Genomic DNA, 25,006 nt, shown 5'->3' with positions numbered 1-25,006 from the left:
CACTGTACATCCTGATGAAGCCTGGGGGTTGGTGTCTGCCCTCAGCTGCTCCATCCCTGCGCTGAGCAGCGAGCACCAGGCACAAGGTCAGGGGCCTAGAGGGACTGGTTTTACCGCTGGGAGGCAGCCTGTGCATTAATGAACAGGCTTGGGCTCTCTTGGAATTTGTCCAGTAGGGGTGTGTGTTTCCAGTGCTCCCTTGGAGGGAATGACACTGCCTCCGGACTTCCCTCTGCTATTCTGGAAAAGGGTCAGCAAGTTCTCACCTTGCTTCACACAAAGGGCCTGCAGACACACCTTCCCTAAACCCTGTGGGCTTGGCGTGATTATTCAGTCAACTCTAGCCCCACTGACGGCCACATGTGTGCTCATGACATTGCCCTGCACTGTGGGATATTCATTCCCTCACCCCATACTGAGGAAGAGCCTTCGATGTGCCCAGAGCTCTGCTGTATGGAGGCGGATAAGAGAAGACCCATCTAATCGTGGGCTATCCAAAAGATGCTCATGGATTATATGGCCCAATTATTTTTTTCCAAATGTGTTCTGTAGTTGTTAACAGGGCTTCACTGATAAAGGGGTTCATGGTCAAATAAGTTTGGGAGATGCATCATCATAAATGTCTTTAGATCTTACCTATTGCTATGTAACAAACTACCACAAAACTTAATGGTTTAAAACAGCAATTTGTTATTATCTCTCACAGTTCTGTGGGTTGACTGGGCTCAGCTGGGCAGTTCTCATTTGGGGTCCCTCACACAGTTACTTTCTTTCATCTCTTTTAGTTGCAATCAGGTGGTAGCTGCGGGTAGACTCATCTGAAGGTTGATTCACTCACATGCCTCCGTGCCTGGGTTGTCTGGGGATTTCTCGCTGCACATGGTTTCACCACATGCTAGCTTGGGCTTCTTCCTAGCATGGCAGTCTCAGTGTAGTTAGCCTGCTTACATGGCAGCTGGTTTCTGCCTGAGTGTTGCAAGAGGCCTGGGAGGAAGCTATAAGGCTTTGTATGAACTTGTTCAGAAATCCCCAAACCTCACTGCCACAGCATTTTATTGGGTAGGCAAGTTAGTGAAGCCAGTCCAGATTCAAGGGGAGGGAATTAGACTCTACAGCTCAATGGGAAGAGTAGCAAATAATTTGTAGCTATCTTTAATTTCTGGTATGTCTTGGAGATTCACAATGCGTGAGAAGGTATCCAAGGTGTCTGAGAAGTCCTGCAGTAAAGAACCCTGTTTAACTCAGCATTTTCCAAGCTTATTATTATTGTTATGTTTAAAATCAGGAACTCCCTTTCTCATAAAATCGTTTAACTTATATTCTGCCAGAGAGCAGTGGGTAAAATGTTAAGGATAATAGATTTGGGGCTCAATATTACTTTCTAATAAATAAAACTTTCCAAAGATGGAATTTAGAGATTGCTAGAGAATTTCTAATTTGGGGAAGTACCAAAAGAGAGGACTTGAGACGATCTGCATGGGTGAAAAGGCTGAATATCCCAGTGGTAAAAGCTTCGATTTGACTTCCGGCCAGTCTTGGTTCAAATGCACCTCTTATAGCTATGTAACATTGGGCAAGCTACCTCTCTCTAAGCTTTAGTTTCCTTATCTACAAAATAGATGGTTTCTATGTCATAGGGTTGTTGTGAGTATGAATGAGATAGATCCTTGTTACTCAGCACAGGTGCCTTCCTTGGTGAGACTTTGTAGCTGCTCAGTTCCCTTCCATGTCTAGGGTTTAATAACTTTGGGTTCATTCTGGACTTGCTCAAGCAAACCAGTATTGGAAATCATGGACTTACCCTTAATTTTCTTGCAAGAGTAACCTCTATACCCTTTCACTTTTTCCATTCTAGTTTCTCATAAGTGACCGTGACCCTCAGTGCAACCTCCACTGCTCCAGGACTCAACCCAAACCCATTTGTGCCTCCGACGGCAGGTCCTATGAATCCATGTGTGAGTACCAGCGAGCCAAGTGCAGAGACCCAGCCCTGGGCGTGGTACATCGAGGCAGATGCAAAGGTGAGTGTGTGCATCTCTGCCCAGTTGAAGAGAGGTGCCTGGGCACCACAGCTTTCTGCACAGTGTACTCCCCGTGGGGAAAGGGGAGCTCAGAATGAGTGTACTTACTTGGTTTGCTATCCCATCTCCCCCCCTTTCTACCAGGGAACATGAGGAGAACTGGTCTACGTGACGGAATGAGCACTTTTCTGTCTTTCAAACTCTGTTACCAGGCTGAGAGAGATGTGCTGCCGTGTGGCTAGTGCTATTTGCTTTTATTTTTATTTTATAAATAGAGGTGTTTAAAATGGCAAGACTTTATTGCTGGCTTATGAACAGGAGTTCAAAATTGTTGGTCAAGAGATGTGGGTTTTTTTTTGTTTTTTTTTTGGTCTGCCTCACCAAAAATATTGAAAACATTTGAGACAACATTGAAAAATTAGGAGATTCAACATAAAAACCTGTGGTTTTTTTTGTACTTCTCACAAAAAATTGGAAGCTCTGCGAATATTAGATCTGTGTTCCCTCCCACGAGGCAACACGTGGCTAGAGCTGAGGAGCAGCTACCTCCTTTAAAGGGGAACCTGCTCTCCAGTTTGTCACGGTCCTCAGCACTCCCTATGGTGTCTCCAAGCTGAATGATTCTCTAATTTATGTCACTTTCCTACACCCTGTAGATATTTATATTTGTGACTCTGGGCTGCTTAGAACCATCATAGGAATTGTGGGAGGCTGAGCAGACTACCCTAGAGCCTCTCTAGAGCCAAAGAAAGTACTTGCCATTCTCAAACTAGAAAACATCTTCGAGGCCCCCGGGGCTTGCAGGTTTTTTAATAAACCCAGTGAAAAACAGTGGACTTGGAACATTTTTTTCCTGGGATGGGTGGGGGATACTTGGGAGAAAAATAAGTAGAGCGTGATATAAATGCAACCCCCAGTTTTTAAAGAATAGCATGGATGGGGAGGATCAGCCAGGGCACTCACTGGCCCTGCCTGTGCTGTTGGATGAGCCGGGGTGGTGTGTGGGCTCCCTGGAGGTGGCGGGCTCCTCAATGCTCCCAGAGCTGGGCAGCCGCTTGGTTCCATGGTGCCCTTGTGGAACCCCAGCGAAGCATGAAATACGCTCGCTCCTCTCCTCTTCTAGACGCTGGCCAGAGCAAGTGTCGCCTGGAGCGGGCTCAGGCCCTCGAGCAAGCCAAGAAGCCCCAGGAGGCGGTGTTTGTCCCGGAGTGCGGCGAGGATGGCTCCTTTACCCAGGTGAGGCCTCGGCCAAGTCTCCCCGCCTGGTGCCTGGACAGGGGCCGAGGGGGTGCCGAGCGTGCAGGGCTGCTCTGAGCCCTGCTTTCTGAGAAACAGCTGAGGGCTCTTCCACACCCTCTGAGCTACCTTCTGGTGCCTACGCTCCCCTCCTGGGCCCTGCACGCTCCCCCTTTCCAGCTGGCAGCGCGGCCTGAGCAGGCCTACGAAGGCCGCGCCAGGAAACTGGCGCTGCTCGGTCCCCGTCCTCCCCGCTGGCCCTCCCCATTTTTCTCTTCTGACAAATGGAGGCTGATTATTTTTTCTTCTCCTTGCCAGTTTCCACAGGCAACCCTGGTGTTCCCTTCACTGCTTACTGCTCCCCCTGCGTGCTCCCCCAGGTCCTCAAATTAAGCAGGGATCCCTTTGAGTACAAAGTGTGCTGTGCTTCTTGGAGGAGGTGCGGGCGTGTGAGTGAGCGTGCGGTGTATGGTGTCTGCGTGTGTGCACGCGTGTGCACGCACACTAGAGGGTCTGCGCACACGCAGATTTTAAAATCTCTTTTCAGGCAGTCACCTCTCATCCTGCTCTGGTCAGCGCTTTGTGTGAAAGTAACGCTGGCTATGCCGATGTTGGCACAGACTATTTCTGAAACGCAGGCGGCATGGGACAATAAGGACGACAGGTTACTCCTAAGCTTTTAGGCTGCAGGTGGGACTCGACCTGGGCCGGGAGGCGGCTGGTGAAGGCCCTGTCGGATAAACATGGGGAAGGTCCCTGGACAAGGTGGAGCCAGCCCATGCTTGGGGACGGTCCTGGTGTCTCCACTCCCTCTGTGGAAGAGAGCTGGGTGGGATGGAAGCAAAGCCGCCAGAGGTTGCAAAGCTTCCCTGAAATTCTGAATCTGTGGATCCAAGGGTGGGGACTGGCCTTGGGTCCCCTGGGGTTTCAGGTTTCCTTTCAGGCTGGGCCCAGGGTATGGCTGACTTCAGACTGACCTCCTGCTTGAGAGGAAATGTGGAGGGGCGGTGGGGAATCGATTGGGCCTCATAGTCTTAAAAGTTCCCAGCTGATTCAATGTTCATCCAGGACTGAGGGCCACTGCGTTAAACTGACCTTGGCTGCAGCCCTGAGAGAGGTGCTCTTACTCGCTTCCTCACTTAAGCCTCGCGCGGGCCTTGAGGTAGGTGCTGTCATTCCCAGTTACAAAAGATGCAACCACAGCTGCATGCAGATCGGCAGAACTGGGATGCAAACTCAGCTCCCTCTGGCTTCTAAGGCCTCCAGACTCCGCTGTTCTCTGAACCGGCAGTTTTAAAGGAGACTCTGAGGTGTGGACTGGCAGGAGGCTGTCTAGTGCTGTGGTTAGCGCACCGATCCTGGAGCCAGACTGCCTGAGCATGACTCCCAGCCCCCACCCCTCAGGCCAGTCACTGGACTTCTCTGCATCATAGTATCCTTATTATACGTAATAATAATAATTATACGTATTATGTTACTGTTATTATTACTATCATTAATGAGTATTACTATAGCTTACCTCATAAGGTTATGATGAGGACTGAATGAGTTAACGCATGTAAAACACTTGAACCACATAAACTGCTATATAAATATCTGTCATTGTCATCATCATTATCTCCATCTCCACTCCGGTTCTGCTACTCACATCTTCCCCAGATTTTATGAATGATGTCACATAAGGAAAATAAAACCTTTTGTTGAACCTCCCCAAATGTGAAAATCGACGAGCTCCCTCATCAATGTTCTATTGTAGTATTTATTCTAATTAAAAGGATGCAGGTGATCTTTGTATATGGATTTGAGAATTCACATGTGGGAGAGAAAAGCAGACCTCTCTCAGCTGTGTTTGGGGCCAAGCCGGGGTAAAGGTGGTAGGGAGAAGGCAAAATCTTTCCCCCCCCTTTCTCTAGGCTTGTGTAATCCTGAATGTGTTGCTTATGAGAACCGTTGACCCCTGCCCTCCTGGTTCTGAAGTGTTTGCTGCCTCGTGACAGACAGCTGCTGGCCAGCTTTTGTTTGGGCGAGGCCAGGCCGGGCCAGGTGGTGTTTGCCGGGGAGAGGAACTTCCCGATTAGTCAGGGCAGAATTGCTAAGTGAGAGGCCCCCAAAGTTCAGCAAAGGTTGGCTCGGCAGTCGGGAACCCCTCATTTGTCTGACACAGTAAGCGCTGCCATGTGTCTGCAGGCTCAAGGCTAGTCGCCCCGGTGGGCAGCCAGGCAGCCAGACAGCCGGCCGGGCCCCGTTACAGTGATGGAAATGGATGTGCTTTTCCCCTTGATCAAAGCCCCTGCAATAACTTCACAAAATGAGGCTGCCTCTTTGAGTGTGCTTCAGTCGCACTGACAGTCTGCCAAAAGGCGAGGGGACAAATGCTTTTCTCCCTCCCCCAGCCTCCGCTATCACTGAGCTGGACTTTTTTTTTAAGACTCAAACCCAGAGATCAGCTATGGCTAATTTAACATTTAGTATTCTTTATAATGTTATTGTGCACACATCTTGGTGTTAATAACATATGTTAACCTTATGAATTATGACAGTAATACACTCTTGAAAGCTATGGAGGGAGTGAAGGGACCCAAATGGGACTAGGTTTGTCTGGCATGGCAGACAGCTTGGGACCACATGACTGGGGTGGCTTGAATGGGGTTCACGTGGGAGGCAATGGTCTCTGTTCTCTTTGTTTTCCCTTGTCCCTTCCCTCCTTACTTCTCCACACCAACTCACACAGCAGAGTGGTTGGTGCATATTAAATCACATTTGATTTTTTAAAACCTTGGCACCTACCTAATCCACACCCCAGGCCATTAAATCAAATTCTGGGACCCAGACGTCGTAGTATTTCAAGCTCCCCAGGTGACACCAGTGATTGGTTAAATTTGCGAATTTAACCTGCTGTCAGGGCTCCGTCACCCTTGTTCTTGATTGCATCATTGGAACATGGAGTTAATGCTCTTTGGTGACCTGTTGAGTAAGGTCGGGGGTCTGTGGTCTTCGTTCTCTGCTGCGGCCTTATCTGTTTTCTCTTCTGGGTACCAGGAACATGACTCCTTACATCTGTTCCACCAAGTTCTCTAACTGGGTTGCTCAGTGCCTGAGCTGATCCATAGAAATCACAGCTGTGGTGGAAGGGTGTTGGATCACCACCACCAGGAAACGCTGGCTGGAGCCTGTCAAGCTGTGCATCACTGGGCAATAATGATGGCAACTCTTTATTGAGTGCTGCTTGGTGCTGGGCACTGAGTTTTATACCCATTCATCTTCTCTAGGACCTCTTGAGGTAGTTATTAGTAACCTTATTTATAACAGAAACCCGAGCTTCAGAGGGGTTGAATAATTGGCTCAAGGTCACTAAGCTAGAAAGGATTGCACCCAGCATGCCTATTTTCAAGGCCCACAGTCTTAACTTTTTTATGCTACAGAAGGGTCCTTGATGTAAATGTAATTTATTTTCATCGTCATTGTTATTCTAGAAGTCCCCTCTCTGATGCTGTTGACTAATCAGTCATGCAGACATTTTTAAAAATCCTGTTGATTATGGACACGTTCAAGTATACAAAAAAGTAGAAATAATAGTATAATGAATTCCATGTATCCATCATCCAACTTCAACAATGATGGACATGTGGCTGATTCTGTTTCATCTTCCACCCCAAACTGGATTGCTTCAAAGCAAATCCCAGGTACAGTGTTTTGCTTTGTTTTAATCTCAGATAGTTTGGAGCTTTGCCGTGTTCTGGGCTATGTGCTGGTTGCTGTGGGGATTGGAGAAATGTCATGACCTGTGCCTTTAAGGAGCTCACATGCAGAAAAAATATGAGAACATATGATAAAGTAGCCAGTATACGAGATCACATATGTACAACTGGTTATATTTCAAATGCCCATTTACGAGTCAGTAATTTAGAATCTGGATTGTATTTTATTGTTGAGAAAATATATACAAATTTAAAAATTTTAAACATAAAAACTTAAGCAAAACTAAAAGGCAAATGGCATATATTAGCCTTAATAACAAAGGACTAATATTACATAAAGAACTCTTACAAACCAGAAAGAAAAAGATTCTAGTAGAAAAGTAGACAAGAGATATCAACAAACAGATTATACAATAACAAATAGCCAATAAGTGACTGTGAATGATGTAATTTTCCCTAGTAATTAAAGAAATACAAATGAAAATAATGATGTGTCATTTTGCTTGTCAAATTGGTAAAAGTGGAAATAGGCCTGAGTGAAGGGAAAAAGCAACCCCCACATTGCAGTTAGGGGAGTAAATTTGTACTGACTTTTTATGGGATGATTTTGCAATATGGGCCAAAGGTTTTTAATTGTACCCACATCTTGAGCCTGAAATACTACTTCTAGGAATTTAGTCTAAGGACCATAATTAAAAATATGTGCAAATATTTAGCCACAAGGATTTCCATCTAAGTTTTGCTTTATAGTAGCAAAAATTTGGAAACAACCTAAATATCCAATAATAGAGAATTACTTAAACAAATTGTGACATAGCCACACTATGCAGCTAGTAAAATGGTGTATTGTAAAGGTTTATTTTACATAAGTGTATCTGTATGTATGTTAAGGACTTAATTAATCAAATAATTAAAGAGAGAACTGTTTCATTTTTTTTCTAAATAGAAAAGTTACACTGTTTAAAAAAATTCTGACAATACAGAAATATATAAGGTAAAGCCAAGGATTTCATCTTCCCGAAATAAGAACAATCAAGTTTATAATATTCTAGATTTATATTTTGTGTGTACTTTTTAGGAAAGAAATGTTATAATATCATATATCATTTTATAGCACTTTCTTAAGTTAATTATATTGTGGACTTATTTCCAGGTTAATTACATGTAATTCCACCTCATTTTTTATTTTATTTATTTATTTTATTTTAAATATATATATATATCTTTATTGATTTCAGAGAGAGGAAAGGAGAGGGAGAGAGAGAGATAGAAACATCAATGATGAGAAAGTCATTGATCGAGCCCGCAACCCGGGCATGTGCCCTGACCGGGGAATCGAACCCCAATCGCCTGGATCCTAGGTCAACGCTCAACCGCTGAGCCACGCCCGGCTGGGCTCCACCTCATTTTTTAAATGGATGCCTTGTATTTCATTGTATGAACATGCCATGAATCCTGGAAACTTGGTGATTAGATTTTCAGAAGGTGAATATTGGGTCAAAAGGGCATGGACTTTTTAAGACACTTGAGGCATGGTACCAAATAGCCTTCCTTAGTGTTGAGCACCAATGTGGTTGATTAGTGGTTGTTATCAAATGCATTCCCAAGCCATTTTAATTTTTTGCGTAGATGAATTGTAGTTCTGATAATACTATAGAATATAAAACACCACTTGTAATGTTACTTCTATGTGAAAAAATGTGTTAGGTTTCCCACCTTTGAGCTCCATGTTCCAGGAACAGTCTTTCTTGATATAGCTCTGTCTGGCACTAATACTTTCGTCATTTTTACTTGTAATCACTGTTCCCCAACCAATGCACATATATACATACTTTTTTATTTCCTGAAGGTTTTTTTTTTGTTGTTTTTTTTTTGCATATAGGGGCCTGGGGAGCTGTACTTTCTTCTTCATGATGCTTTGTTCTGAAGTTGGAAGCACAAAGAAAATGTGCTGTGGCTTTTTGGCAAAGGCAGTGGGCTCCCCTTGTCGGCATTTCTATAGCTCTTACTGTTGTATTTGCCAAAACCTAGGGAACTGCTGCCTAGTTCCTAAGTGCCTGGGCTTGAGCTATGAGCAGGTCTTGATGTTGATGTTGCTTTTTAGCTCCTCCCCGCCCCCACAGTGCAGAGCTGCGCTTCCTGAAGTCCCCCTTGCAGGCCTGAGTTGTGTGACTAGCTTGCCCTGGAAACGCCTGGGTTTCCCAGCTGGGCCTCCGTCTTCCAGATCCCCAGCAAGCATGGGAGGAATCGGCGATTTGCATGGACTGTGAGCCTCTGTTGGCCTCAGCTGATTAAACTTGGACAGGCTGGCCTGCTGAGCACCCTCATAGGGTGAAAAGGGTTTGTCCTACCTTTGATGAGCCTAGAGGTCCCCAAAAAGCCCAGAGGCTCAGAACACTCCAGCACTGAGACCCTGGCTGCATCCATAAGCTGGAGTGTCCTGAGCTTCTTCAGCCCACTGGATTCCCTCAAACAAAGCCAGTTCTGTATGTTTTAGTGGGCGGTACCCTGCTTTGGGCTCCCTCAGCCTTCTGCACCATGTACAAGGCCAACTTGTGTGTGTTTTTTGAAGCAGTCACACTGTTAAAAGCCCATCCTTTATGTATAGATGGCGTAATGGTCCATAGACCCGCTGTTGGGCTACTGACTGGTTGCTTTTCTTTTCCCCTTTTTGTTAAGTGCTCAATAAACATATTCGTTTTTTTACAAGTTGAACATCTACCATGCCCAGGGCATCTTACTATTTGCTTTTCAGGTGTTTTTCATTGAATTGCTTTTGTTCCAAACAATCAGATATTACAGGTGATGGTTTATATGAAAATGCCCACTATTTAGCACAAAATTGCTGTTTGGCAAATGTTGGTTCCTGTCCTCTTCAGGTCTCAGGTTGCTCAGCTGTAAAATGGGAGAGCTAGTTAAGCTCCAGAGGCTGGCAAACTCTTACCCGGGGGCAGGCCACCTGGTTTTGTTCTTTAAAATGACAGCCTTACTGAGATATATGAGATATGAGATAATTTGTATGAGATAATCCACATACCATAAGATTTACCCTGTATGTGCACACAATTCAGTGGTTTATAGTATATTCACTATCTAATGCCAGAACATTTTCACCACCCAAGAAGAAACCCGGTACCCATCAGCCATCACTCTCCATTTCCCCCTCCTTCTAGCCCTTGACAACCACTAATCTACTTTCTATTTCTATGCATTTGCTTATTCTGGATATTTCATATAAATGGGGTCATTTAATATGTATGTGGTCTTTAGTGACTGGCTTCTTTTACTTAGCAGAATATTTTCAAGGTTCATCCATGTTATAATATGAATCAGTACTCCATTCCTTTTTATTGTCAAATAATATTCCATTGTACAGATATACCCCATTGTGTTTACCCATTCATCAGCTGATGGACACATGGGTTGTTTCCACTTCTTGGCTAATGTAAAAAGTGCTATTTTGAACTATTGGGTGCAAGTTTTTGTGTGGATGTATGTTTTCAGTTCTCTTGGTATATACCTGGAATTAGAATTGCTCTAATGTTTAGTTTCTGAGGAACGGACAGACTGTTTTTCAAGCTGGCTATACCGTTTTCCATCCCAACAGCAATGTATGAGGGTTCCAATTACTTTACATCTTTGCAAACACTTATTACTGGCTGTCTTCTTTATTAGAGCCATCCTGTGGGTTGTGAAGTGGTATTTCATCGTGTTTTTGATTTGCATTTCCCTAATGACTATTGACACTGAGCATCTTTTCATTGCTCTTTGGCCATTTGTATATTTTCTTTGAAGAAATGTCTGTTTACATATTTTGTCCATTTTTAAATTCAGTTATTTGTTTTTATTATTGAGCTGTAAGCGTTCTTTATACATTCTATATTCAAGACCTTTATCAGACATATCATTTACAAATATTTTCCCCATCCTTGGGTTGATTTTTTACTTTCTTGATAATGCCTTTTTTAAAAAAATATATATTTTTGATTTCAGAAAGAGAAAGGGAGAGGGAGAGAGAGAGGCAGAAACATCAATGATGAGAGAGTCATTGATCGAGCCCACAACCTGGGCATGTGCCCTGACCGGGAATCGAACCCCAATCGCCTGGATCCTAGGCCGATGCTCAACCGCTGAGCCACGCCCGGCTGGGCTAGGACATTGCATCTTTTAAAGTGCCATTGCCTCTAGCATAGCCAGGGGTGACTCAGGTGAGTAAGGCTGGGAAATTATGTCCCATGAGGATTAATCAAAGGAGCCAGAGACGGTTGGGTTGGAGACCAAAGGGATACACGAGCGCCATCTTCAGTTGTTTGTCTGTGGATGACAATAGCTTTTTACTGAATAGTCTCACAGAGCCACCTAAGATCACTGAATAAAATATGTAATAACTCAGATTTTGACTCAAAATAGGGAAGAGCTTTTTACAGGTAGAGCAATTCACAGATGGAATGTCTGACGCAGAGAGAACTTAACTTCCCATCCTGGGAAATGGGTGAGCAGGGCTGAAGGCCTTCAAGCAGGGGTGCCGTTGGAGAGGGGAGGGAGTCTCACTGCATTGGGAAGGAGCTTAAATGGAAGACTCCTGGGAGGTAACTTGCACACATTTTAGGATTTTATGAGACAGTAGCTAATGTTCAACCAGGTAGGTAGGTACACAGTAGGCTACAGCAAGCACTTACTCAGGAACCTTCCAGGCAGAGCCATTAATACCACATTTAGGGCTATTGCCACGTCACTGTGTGTGCATATAACATGCCAGGAGGTGACCCTGCAGGTCCATCAACTAAACTCTTTTGCAGAATTAAAGGGGTCAGATTTTTTCCATGTCAAAGTAGAGAAAGGTAATAGGAACACAGGAGGGAGGTATGAAAGCAGAAAATTTAATTAAAAGTGAAGTCAGATATGGGAAGCAGAAAGAGCTCCCACTCCTGCAGGCCCAGTACTGGCCATATCTTCACAGTTCAGATCTAAGCAAAGCTCCTACACAAGAAGGACTCTTAATGTTTTGGGTTTTTTTAAAACATAAAAACATATTTGGACACCCCCCCACCAAATGGAAATAAAAGTGAATGAACCAGGTACCATATTTACTGTTTACAAAACCTGGGCCATTCTAAGCACCAAACAAAACGTCAGGAGTCAAGAATATGAAGCTTTTGAGTCCCTGAATCCCTATTACCCAGGTTTTAAATATATCTTAAGTGTGTGTTGGGGGCACAGTGTTCATATTTTTTTAGAAAATACAAAAAAGAAAAAAAGGTCTTCATCATATACTTGGAAGCATGGTATTAACACTGACAATTGAAAACTAGTTTATACATTTCCACCTTACTCCTAAGCAGTGAAAGTTCAATTTAAAGCAGGGTTGTAGAGTCACAGAACTTTTGGGTTAAAGCAGACCTCAGAGGTACCTGGTTCATCTCCTTCCTCTCCCTGCCCTGCCCTAATCCAGGGCTCAGGTTCCACTGACAGTTTCTCACCAAGTAGTCATCTAAGTTATGCTTAATTGCCACCAAAGACAGGAAGCTTATTACCACCAGTGACAATATATACAATGTACTTGGGACAATTTAGTTGGAAAGCCCTTCTCTACAATGACTTGAGAACTGTCTTCCTGTAATTTCCAACAGATGACCCCAGTTCTAGCCGTGGGACTTACAGAATCCACAGAAATCCCACTTTCCACAAAAAGACTTGAAAACAGACACTATTATGTCCTTGTGAAATCCTATGTTTTAGCTAACAAATATTTCTTTTTGTCCTGGCATAAATCCTTAGTTCTATCACTCATTCCCGTGTCATCGGGACTTACGCCTCTCTTTCCTCCTGGCCTCTTCTGAATTCAATATAGAGTGTCCTTCCCCAAGCTGAACACAAGATTTCGGAGGTGGTCATCGCAGCCTGGGGAAGAATGGGACCGTCTCGCTCTAAACACGCCACTTCTAACTCACATGGTGTCGGCAGCCACATTACACCATCATCTCATAAAAAACATAATCAACAAAGAAGCCCTTAGTTAGGAAGATTTTAAATTGAAGGGTTATCTTCCTTCCTGAATCTCCTCCATTAAATTCTGGAGGATGAGGGAAATACTATAAAAGGAAAATCCCTCATTCTTAGCAGACAGCCCTCCCTAGACAGGCATGGAGCAGGGGACAGTGTCTTCAGCCAACAAGAATAGCTGTGCTTTGCAGCTTTGGCCTCCACTCTCCCTGCACAAGGGAAGGGGAAGGGATGGAGTCCGCCTATGCTGAGCGCATACTCTACACCCAACACCACTTTAGATGCTTTAGACAGGGTGGGCAAAAGTAGGTTTAGAGTTGTGGGTACGCACAACAGTGTTTAGTCTCGTATTATTTATTTATCAATTATTGTATTCCATCCTAACAACTCTAAACCTACTTTCCCCCCACCCTGTATATCTTGTCTTATTTTGTCTTCTCAGTGACCTCCAAGGTGGGTGCTATTAGCCTTATTTCATAGATAGGCTCAGAGAGGTTAAGTGACGTTACTGAAGTCACACAGCTGTGGGTGAGATGGTACTTAAACCTAGGTCATTTTGGCTCCAAAGCTATGTTTTTCCTTCTGCATCTTCTTGCTTCTGAGCCAAACCTGACTGAAGCTGAGGAGGACATTAGTGGGATAACTTTTTCCAAACTGAGGAAAAAACATGCAAAAAGCATGCTAAGGCTCAGTGGACCAAAAGGATTGTACCATCCCTTCCTTCTGCCCCACTCCTCACTGCAGCCAGACTCATTCCACATGTGAAATCACCCAGAACACTTAATGCTGCAATCACCAGATCCCTGAGTTAAAAGACCATGTGCCATCAAAACAACTGAAATATAAGAACTTTGGAAAGAAGTACGGTCACAAGGCTCCTGGTTTGCACGTTCCCACCTAGAAAATTTTTTACTTATTGCTTGAGTGTTTTATGATAATTGCAGGAAAGGGTGGAATGAGAATTTTCCTTTAAAACAGTGGTTCTTGAAGGGTGGTCCCCAGACCAGCAGCAACAGCATCACCTGGGAACTTGTTAAAAATGCAGATTCCCTGGCTGACCCCAGACCTAATGAACCCAGAAACTCTCTGGGTGGGGCTCAGCCATCTGTTTTCATAAGCTTTCCAGGTAAATCTAATACACACCCACTAAGCAATGCTCTCCTGCAGCTTCTGATGGAGAGAGATGTTCTGGGGGTGCATGGCAACCTCAGCTGGCCTGGAGACTCAGTCTTCTAGGCCATGGCACCCAGGGAGAACACAAGTTTCTCAGAGGTGCCATAGGGAAAGCCAACAAAATGAAAACATGGCTGCCCTGAAACAAAGCGAGCAGTTGGACCCACAGTAAGATCCTTAACTTTCACTGTGCATTCGCTTAATCGGAAAGATCTGCTAACTGATTTGGAGCAACTGGCAGATTAAAAATAAAATGACAGCCTCATACTCCCACCACCAAAAGAGACGAATATCCGCATGCCTTCTGCTTTTAGCTTAACTCTTTCCCACCAGGAAATATTCAGGTACATGATAGTAGTCATTTCAGTACAAGTTTGGTAGTTGCTACTAAGGATGCGAATCAAGGCTGTCTCTTTGCATATGGTTCACATTTTCTATTTTACAAAAGAAGCTCAAAGAAACGGGGGAGGGGAAATAAAACCACAGAGTGAGGAGATGCTGTGCCTCGGAGGGGATCCCAGTTGTCAGTGAAGGTCTGAGGCAGTTCAAGATGGATTTCTTAACAGATACAGAGCTGGAGAATGCCTTAGAAAAAAGGGGGTGGGGGCTTGCCGGAGGGAAATTATTTCAAGAATAATGAATGAAATGAGAGCCTGCTACCCGGACTGTAGAAAAGTAGGGCTGGGAGAAGCAAAGAAATATGACAAGGCCCTATGCTTCATTATACTGCCTTTAAAAAAAAAAAGCAAATTTCAGAGAACACTATACCATGAAATGTGCCCTACACAAAATTAAGGAAAGGTCCCACAGTTAAATAAGTTTAGGAATTGCAGCAAATGATCTTGTCCTGTAAGAGTTAAGTCGTGGAGTGATCTAAGGCTCTGAGATCTGCAGTCGCGATCTCCTTTAATTTTAGTTAACCCAGTATTTCCAAAGTCATTTGGCTAGAGAAGCTCCACATCCTCAATAATTCCTAGTCACACCCATAGGACATGAGCTGCATTCATCACTGTGTCAAAGTGGCAGAATTAAAGGCATCAGGCACGGGGAAGAAAAGTGCCGAAGAGACTGGTCTCCTAAGGAAGCGGGGGACCCTTCACGGGAGGGAAAGTAAAAGCCCAACGACAGACAGGAACTTTGGGATGTGAGGTCTCACCCCTGTCAGAAAAACACCCCCAAAAACAACCAAAGGAAAGCAGGCTGGCCATTGAGTGCAGCAGAGGCCCCATGCTGTACCCCAAATTACTCCAGGAAACACCTCTCACTGAAACTGGAGCAAAAGACTCTCTTCCAGCTGCCTCCTTGATCTGAATATTTATCCCATATCCACCTCCTCCCCCCAAAAGAGTTCCATTTGCTGGAGAATTACAGGCACAAAGAGAGTCCGTTTCCTCAGACACCAGGACGCCTCCCACTTGCCACAACTAGGTGGTGGCCATCAAGCCACCTCTTTGTCTCTGGGTCTCGGTTTCCTCATTTGTAAAATGTTTGGGTTAGATTGGTAATTGCTCACCTTTTCTCCAGCTCGGTCCATTCTGAAATTTTACCAGAGCTTGGGGATGGAGATGTGCATTCCTAGGCTGTTAGGAGCTAGCTGTGACATTTGAACAAATTATCTCCGCTCCCTGTGCCTCTGCTATGAAAGACCTGCACACAGGGTGGCTGAGGCCTGAATGAGGTGACGCACAGGTCATTGGTGGTGATTGAAAAGCCGCTGTGAAGTAGAAAGGTGGCGTTGTCCATTTGGGGCATGGTGCCTGTGGTTATTGCTGTCTATGTGCAGAGTCCGTCTGTCTCTTTTGTTGTTCCTGGTGCTTTCCTCCATTCACTCCCTGACCCGCTCTGTCCTGTGAGCTGGTGTGTGCTCTGCTCCTCTCTACTCATCGCTCAGCTGCATTTGCTGGGAGTGCCAGCCTCCCTCATTCTGCCAGTGTCCAGGAGCTGGGCTAATGTTGAAGATTAACAGGCTTAAAATAACTTCAAATTTTGTCTTAATTTGGACAGAGGTTGACTTGCAATATACCATTGGGCTGTTTATACAAAGGACTTCAAGTCAAAATTATTTTATTTTATTCTATAGAGAGAGGGATAGATAGATGGGGCGGGGAGAAGCATTGATTTGCTGTTCCACTTATTTATGCATCATTGGTTGATTCTTGTACGTACCCGGACCGGGGATTGAACCTGCAACCTTGGCATATCTGGATGACACTCTAAGCAACTGAGCTATCCATCCAGGGCCAATCCAAAAATCTAAGTATATGAGTGAGAGATGAAATTTACTTACCTAAGCACGCACTGTCTTAAAGTACCTTTAGGAATATCAGTTACATTCAACAGTCCATTTAAGCAGAGAGTAACCTCACTTAGGCTGATGTACAAACACTTTTTATCTCTTAAGGAAGGACACGTCAATTGACATTTCAACCTTCCCAGGATGCTCCAGAGTGGGAAAGGAGCAAATTCCATGGTTTGTACCTTTGGGGCCAGAACAACCCTGCGTTTCCAGAACTGCACAGTGGGATAGTAGAAATGAACAATTCATTACCTTGTCAATTCCTCTTGGCCCTTGTTTTTCCCAGAGATTAATCCGAGAGTTGATTAATCTGAGGCTGGGGGTAGGGGAGGTAGAACTAAGAATAAATAACTTATTAGTTCAAAAGAATAGATAAGTTTGCCAAGAAGGAGGCTAAACTAGGTAGAACTTGCGTCTTGATGTGTGTGAACCGTCAGCTCTGTAGACTTGATATCCTGACCTTTTTCCTGCAAGAAGCCTTCCTTCTCTCCTCTGAGTGTAATAAAGCTATTGCTACATGAAAACAAACCTCCCCTTCCTCCACTGAAACTTTTCAAACTTTTTGCTGGTTTCAGACTGCTCCCTCCTCTGTGGCTGGTCATAGGATGTTCTTTGGTTCCCATCAGAGAACCTGGCTGTGCCCTTTCAGGTATATAGACAGTTTGCTGAAAAATAACACAGTGATAATAAGTAGCGTAGCTTGCCTGGGTACTTAACCGTGCGAACTAAGTGCTTTATCTTCGTTACCTAATTTAATTCCATCGACAATGGAGTGAGGTAGGTATTACTATCTCCCCTTTTTAAATAGACTGGGACATTCTGAGGCATGGGTTGACTCAACCTTTTTGAGGCTGCAGCGGGCTGGAAATTCAGCGCTTGGTGGAGCTGGGCTGCTAAGGAAGGTGGGCTGCAGTCTGACTTTAGGACCACTGCTTTCTGTCCTTCTGTAACTTCTTTTTCTTCAAGGACACATCTTGCAAACTCCCCAAGACGACTTACAAACATTCTCTTGATTGAGAGTCGTGGGCTAATCCACTTGGGGCCCTTTCAGCAAAGGGCTGTGGCCTTGCTGGGCGACGCCTGCGCGTCCTGCCACCTGCCGCCCCTCCTCCGCAGCACACCGGGCAGGCGTGCCCGCGTCCGGGTGCCTCAGGCCGCAGAGGCGACAAGCCCGCATTTGGTTCCAGTTCTCTGGGACTTGGAAGTAGCTTCCAGCCTGAAGATTTTGTACTTTGGAGTCTACTCCTTGGGACCTGGCCCGAGGAAAATGCTGAAGGCCCTGGGGAAAAGGGGCTGTGTTTGGGCCTGTGGGCCTGGCTGGGGGCTGGGAGGCAGTGCCCACGTGTCCTTGGGATATAATGGGCGTACTCAGTGAGCTGTGGCCCTACAGACCTGCTGAGCCCAGAGGGCAGATTATATCCCTTGAAACAAAGCTTTGGGCTTAAGCTCTTACTCATGCATTTAGTTCTGTTCCTACTAGCCTTGGCTGGGGCTCTGCATGCCCCGGAGGCGGCTTCCCGTCCAGCAGTTCCCTGCGGGCTGCTTGACCACAGTGCCTGGCTGTCGCAGGCAGCACTGGGCCAAAGGCACAGCCTCGGGTGCTGCACTTGGCCAGTACCGTCCTCAGGGAGAGGGAGGACAGCCTTGACCATGGCAGCCATGCGAGTAAGTCAGTGTGGCTGCCCAGCCGCAGGGACAGGTTTCCCTTGAGGTGATTATTGGCCAACAAGGAGAAAGTAGCCAGCTAGGCCCTAATAAAATTCTGTCAGTGCTGAGGAATCGTCTCTAGAAACCATCCCCTGCAGGGCTGACAGAATCTGAAGGGGTAAAATCCAAGTTTCCAGCTGCGTTTCCCACCCAAGCTTTGGGAGGTTACTAGGGGAGCTCTGGTGTGGGAGGAGGCCACTTGCCAGGTGTCTCTGACACAGCCTGGAGCAATCACTGCCACAGCCACCCTGCATCCGGCCATCATCCATGCCAGGCACTGGGCTCACACTGTTTGTTGCTCTTCAGAGCCTTCCAGGTTTGGTGTTGTTTCCCCATTTTATAGATGGGGCTCAAAGAGCTAGGTTAGTAACTAGCTGGACTAGGATTCAAAGTCGGGTCTGTCTGGGTCTCTTTCCATTCCACCATTACGCCTCCTCAGAAGGAAGCGCTGACCCAACCCAAGATGTTGATCCTGAGTGAGCATCTGGGGCAGCAACCACAGCCATGGGATCGTCTCCGGGAGATGAAGTGGGAGTGGCGTATGGCACTGGGGGAAAGGCTTGAATATTGTTTCCTTGTGTGGACAGGAGAGGTGAATGCCTCTTTTATACACAGACTCATACTGGCAGGAGCAGGGTGCCCTCTGTCTTGTTCTTGTCCTGACTCTGGGAGTAGGTCCACAGGGAAACAATTAGTCTTGGGGGAAACTATGGTGTTTGGTATCCTCACAAAAGCAGAAGCCTTTTTGTAGCTTTTCTGTCTTACTGATAACTCCTGGATTTCATCCAGGCCATCACATCTCTCTTTTACCTCTGTGCCCCTCGCAGACCTCAGCACTCAGGTTGTAGGCTATTAATGCCTGTCCTCAACTTCAATGTGCCCTTGATCCCAGGAGGCACACTGTTGCACACTTTAATATCTATGCAAATTGGCACACATCTTGTAAATGAGGTCTACATTTAATGTGGGGCTGTTTAAATTGATGTTACATTTTTAGAATTGATGGAGTCCAAGACAGGAAATAGGAACATTCATTCATTTATTCAACTCATCAAACACCTACAATAAATGTCAATCATTATGCTGGATGCTTCGAATATAGAAATAACCAGTATGTAGTCCCTTGCCTTTGGGAGGTCATAGTCTAGGGGGGGAAATAGACTAGATAGATCAATGATTATAGCTCATTGTGATAAGGGCTCTGAATTTGGGAAACCAGGGGTTGTGGAGGATCTGAGGAAGGAGGAAGGGGAGGCTGGGACCACTTTGCAGAGAAGGTGTGTCACGAAGAGGGTGGGAATCTGGAGGAATTAGGAGTGGGCTGGGCATGGGTTGCGGAGTGGTATCTGGACGGATTGAATAGTTGGAGCAAACAAAGTTCAGAATCATGAGAAATTTGGATGTGCTTGCAAGCTTCAGCAGGTTCATTGTGGCTGGAGTGGAGAGCATGTGTGGAGTCATGGGTGTAAAATGAGGCTGCTGGAATAGGAAGGGGGCAGATCACAGGGGACTTCAAGCACCACACAAATTTGCTCATTTGCATGGTGCTCAAGGTCCTGCATGATCATAAACTTAATCTCCATCCTGAGTCTAGCAAGTCACCCAGGGGTTTTAAGCTGGGAAGTGATGCCCTGATTTGTGTTTAGGAACTCGTGCAGAAAGCAGCCTGGAAGAGGGTGGTGGGGTGGGAGGAGGTGGCTAGAGTGACAGCTATCGGCAGAGAAAGAAGAGTTACCCCGAATGAAGTGGAAGCCTCATTTCATTTACTGTTCCCAGACAGGGCAGGCCTGATCATGGAGACTTGAGCAAGATCACACAGTGGTGCAGAGGGGCAGCTAGAACCTGCAGGCACAGTGACCTTGTTCTCACCATATCCCCATCACGTGTGTCCTTGTCTCAGGGGAGCCACCTGATCCACAGGCAGGCTGACTATATGTATGGATGCTGGGAAAAGCTGGAGAAAGAAGAAAAGCTTACCACTATCTCTGCTTGTTAAAGAAGGGTCACATCAACCTACAATGCTGACATTCTAACTTCTACTTGCCAAATTAGTTCACCAATCAGAATTTTTTACAGTTGGATGGGAGTGTATGTCAGTGCTTGGGGAGCAGGGGGGAATGTGTGGGTATTAGTGGAAACACATATTGGACATATCTAAGTATAAGATAGTCAGTGTTAAAAGTCATTGGAAAGAAGTAGATACATTTCTGTGGTTGTGCATGGGAGTCATGAAGTAAACACAATGTTGTTGACTGACGTGCCCACCTGCAAGAGACACTGTGGGGACAGATGCTGGAGTGAGAAGTGGAAGGAGCTCACCTGCCATACTGGGGGTGCTTTCGAAAAGGTGGGAGATGACGGCTGATATTGTGCCCCAAGACTTACAGTTCTTTCCCCCTTTTGACTTTTCTGTACAGGTGCAGTGCCACACTTACACAGGGTACTGCTGGTGTGTCACCCCAGATGGGAAGCCAATCAGTGGCTCTTCTGTGCAGAATAAAACTCCTGTATGTTCAGGTACCGTAGGGAGAGGCGGGAAGAAAGAAAAGGGTTGGAGAGAGACCCCTTGGCTGTTTGCTGCACCTTGTGGGGGAATCTTCGAGAGATTAGTGGTGGTGATGAGCCATTCCCCAGGGGAGGGAGGATCCCACTCCAACATGCCCTGGCTCTGTAGTCAGCTGGGTGACAGGGTCAGTATATTCCTGTGTGCATATACTTATTGTAAGTCCAGTTTTTTGGTTCAAGGCTCTTTTCCCCAAGTACCTGCTGTAACCCCTAGAGCATGGTATTTGTGTTTTTAGCTTGAATGCTCTGGTTGCTAGTGGCCCTGGGAACACTTGATTGAGGTGAATTTTAAGACTGCTTGGGAGTTTATCATCAAAGGCCATGATGATCAATTAGTGATGTCTGTCATGAGCACAGGAGAGGAGAGTGGTGGCGTATGTGCCATATATGTGCCACCCTGAACAATGTAATGTGGAGTGATGGAAAACTCATCACGGTGGCCCGCAAATCTGGCTGTCCTCGGCGGTGCCTGGGGAATGAAAAAGAACCTAGGTATTGAGGCCCCTCCTTGCATATCTGACCCAGTAGGTCTGCAGTGAGACCTGGAGTCCATATGTTTATGAAGCTTCTCAGGTGGTTCTGAGGATCAGACAAGTTAGGGGACCACAACTTCACAGTGACCCTCTAGGTCAGCCAGTGGCAAAAATGAAGTCCTTTCTATTTCCAACTTTATAAACATGGGAAATTTTGCTCTTGGGTCAACTTCATGGGCTTGTGGATTATGGATTTGCACAAGCCCCACACTTTCCATTTCCATTCAGATTATAAGGGACTTGAGCATCACTCCCTTAATTCATTATGCAGCTCAGCCATGATTTAAAAAAACACCAAAAAACCTATCCCACCATCAGCCGCTTCATATTTCCCTATATTTGTATATAAAGTTTTATTTATTTACTTATTTTTAATTTTTAAGTGCAAGCAAAGCATAAAACAATCTAAAACCTAGGGGAAATTCCAAAGGCTAGCAGTCCTACTATCCTAACATTTTTCTTTTTTCACAAAATTTATTCATTTTTCTACTGGCCCTGCTGTAGAAAGGGAGAAGTAAGTGGGAAGGGCAGTAAGTATCTACATTTGGAATCCAAGATTTGCAGGCCCAAAAGGAAAGTTTACTTTATTTGTGGTTTACATGGAAACTGGAAACCTTAATTGGGGTGGTTGTGGGGAGGGGCAGGAATGAGTCCTCCTTGCAGATGACCTGGAAAGTTTCATTTAAAGCAAACAAATGCACTAGAAACAAGTCATGCAGGGTAAGATAATTAAATTCTCACAAAATCAGTATATGGAGAAATGGTATGATACAGATTGGGGAAATATGGATTCTTTCTTCTCTTTTGTTGGTGGACCTCCACAGATGCCCTTCTGTGGATGAGCTGCCTGCACCCTTCCTGTGTGGGCTTCATGGAGAAGACAGGTGCCACAGGGTCAGGACAGTAGGATGGATGCCTATGGCATTCTAGCATATGCAGGGCAAAGTATTTGGCCAAACGCACACACTACCCCCTCCTTAAGGAACAGCCTGCTGCGTCTAGAAAATTGTTTCCATGCCTCAAACTATTTTGGCCCATTCAGGACAATTGGGCCAACAATTTTCTACTTAATGCAGATGGAAAATCGCCGATTTCCTGCCCTAACCAGCGAGGGATGTCAATCATTGCATTTGTAGTAAGAGGGGGTTTCTTTTTGGTTGGCCCTACTGAATGGATATGGCTCAGAACATGGAGTTGGTGAGAGTGAGGGAGATGGGGAGTGGAGGCGAGGGGCAGTTATTGGAATGTTCAATAAGGGAGTTATGTGGATGTGGAATTTTGTAAGTCTGGTTAAGACTATTGCCAGGGAACCTGGAAATCATGGTTCATCTTAACAGTGCAGTGATATCAGTGACATTGACATTAAACAAACCCATTCAACATGTATGTATGTACTAGCTTTGTATATAATGTCCCTAGATGTGTATACTATATATATACACATAACCATATGCTCATAACATCAGGCTTTGCCGACTCTGTGAAAGGAACCAACCACGATGCATTCTGAATGTCTATGTTTCTGTTTCCTCTCTCACCCAAGGTTCAGTCACCGACAAGCCCTTGAGCCAGGGTAACTCAGGAAGGAAAGGTGAGTAGAGTTTTACGCTTTATCTAAATGTTTGCTTCTAAAGCCAGTCCAAGCAAGAATTCTTAGACAAGATGGAAGGAGCTGGGGTGAAAGCTAAAAGTGCCCTGCAGAAACTCTCCATTCTAATTCTGTCTTTCCTCCCAGAAGCTCTAAGGTAAGTAAGGCTCATCCGGGGCGGGGCCCAAGCTCCCAGAATTTCGGAGGGAGGTGAGAAAGTGCAGGGCACAGAGCTGGCAGGGACCCTGAGACTCTTGGTTCCTAGGAAGTTCAGGCAATCAACTTACCAGTGTAGCCAGCATTAAACCAAGAAGAATAATGAAAGTCGGTGTGCTCCAGTCTGCCCTGACTCTCTTATTTTGGAAACCCATCTGAGCATTATTTCCCTCACTGCTTCTCCTCAATCATTATTCCAAATCCTCCAGATTCTCTTCAGTAAGACTAAGCTGGCATCATGGGCTTTCGACCTGTGCAGTTGGTGCCATGAAATGCTTAACTGTTTTGTCTTTGAACTTGTGCTTTAAGTACATAAAGTTGGAGGGACAATGAAGCCTCATGTGAGCTTCTAAACACATGTAGTGTGCATGCCTACTGCTGATCCTTGGCCCCCGTGTGCATGTAGCTTTTGTGATACATGCTACCGTGCTTTTATAGTACACTTAAAAATTTAATTCTTTACCTGGAGCAGGAGTGGGGAACATCCGTATATGGCCCGTGAAATCATTTGGTCTGGTCCTGCCAAGACAACCACTAGCGGGACTCGAAATTCAATAAATCTAGGAGCTTTTCTTCATACCTAATTTTTAAGCTGATAATTTTGTATGGCCTGTGAATGATGTTATAAATATCCAAATGGTCCTTGGCAGAAAAAAGTTCCCCACCCCTGACCTAGAGCAACATTAAGTAGCAAATTAAAAATACCGTGGCTAGTCAGAGAGACTGTGGAAGATAAAACTATATTTGGTGTCTTTAACACACCTTTTCCCGCTTTTTGAACAAAAAGTCTTTCATTTTCATTTTGTATTGGGCCCTAAAAATTATATATACCCCAATTAAGGCATCTGCCTGCGTGCTCTTTAGGGGACCAGCTGCCATGAGGAATAGGTCCCTAGGGTATGTGGACCATACTTTCTAGGGTGGCAGACACTAAGATTCACTGCTGCTCACCTCCAGGATGACATACAGAGAGTTGTAGTTGCATAGAATACAACTATCAGAATCACTGCATGAGCAAGCAATCCAGAACCCCCATTTTGGGCTCTCAGGAAAACCCAGACAGTGGACCTTGGCTGAGTTTGAGGCTTCCCACCTGAATGTGGGCCTTGGGAACTTCATGCTCATAAGATCCACGTGATAGTTGGGTCTGCAGAGGATCAGAGTTAGGTGCACACACCGTCACAGGGAGACCACGGCGAGTTCCCCGGATCCTGCTCCAGGTGCTGATTGCATGGGGATGTGAAGAGGAGGCAGGGTCACACTCCCTGAATGCAGGAGATGAGTGTCCGGAGAATCTGCTGCCCCTAAACGTGGGTGCTCTGAGAAGACGTAGAAGTAGAGCATGGTGACACCACCACCCACTAGAACACATGGACTGATGGGCCAGGTGGGCCGCTCCCTTTCCTGTGAGCAGGAATGAATAAGTGGGTGAGAAAAAGGGAGTCAGTTCTTTCTCAGAACAGAGGAGACAGCCAGGAGTGTTGGTGGCTCCCTTCCAGTGGCAGAGGGGCATGAACGTTTCTTTCTGCAAAGATCCGAACCCATCATCACTGTGAATGGCATGTGTCTATCATTTACTGGGGTTGTAAAAAAAAGCTGCCTTCAGTTTTGCTTGTGGCAGCTGGAGCCTTCAGAACATGGCCTTTATTTCTGGGCATGAGGTCCTGGTGGTAGAAAAAACAATTGGCAGTTGCGCAGAACTGACCACCCAGATTTTCCCTACAAAGGAACCAAGCGCGTGATGCTGGATGAAGCATCCACACCAAGAAGGGCCACCTGTGGGCCGTGGGTTCTTAAACTGCACAAAGGAGGACTTTCTAGGTTGATGTGGCTCTGCACCCTGTGGATAACAGTAAGAATCGGATTCATGGTGATGGCGGGGGTCTCGTGGATTCATCTGGAAGAGGGCAGGGGAACCTGACTCCTCCAGGGATGCTACAGGAAATGGGGGGAGGGGGTAGAGTCTGAAG

The 25,006-nt window shown here is 45.5% G+C and overlaps 1 protein-coding gene across 1 annotated transcript in view; it reads left to right on the top strand.

Annotated features, from left to right (window-relative positions):
* The window catches only part of SMOC1 (SPARC related modular calcium binding 1), a 134,775-nt gene that overhangs the window by 60,439 nt on the left and 49,330 nt on the right, over positions 1-25,006 (top strand). Inside the window, exons 2-5 of the mRNA XM_087819567.1 lie at positions 1,856-2,021; positions 3,145-3,257; positions 20,552-20,651; positions 22,776-22,823. Coding sequence (XP_087675693.1) covers positions 1,856-2,021; positions 3,145-3,257; positions 20,552-20,651; positions 22,776-22,823 — 427 coding nt within the window. The remainder of the gene's footprint in view (positions 1-1,855; positions 2,022-3,144; positions 3,258-20,551; positions 20,652-22,775; positions 22,824-25,006) is intronic.

Source organism: Miniopterus natalensis, chromosome 1 (assembly GCF_054644295.1).
Source record: "Miniopterus natalensis isolate mMinNat1 chromosome 1, mMinNat1.hap1, whole genome shotgun sequence".
Classification (NCBI taxonomy): domain Eukaryota; kingdom Metazoa; phylum Chordata; class Mammalia; order Chiroptera; family Miniopteridae; genus Miniopterus; species Miniopterus natalensis.
Note: the sequence above shows the minus strand (reverse complement) of the source record. Positions and strands in the feature narration are given on the sequence as shown.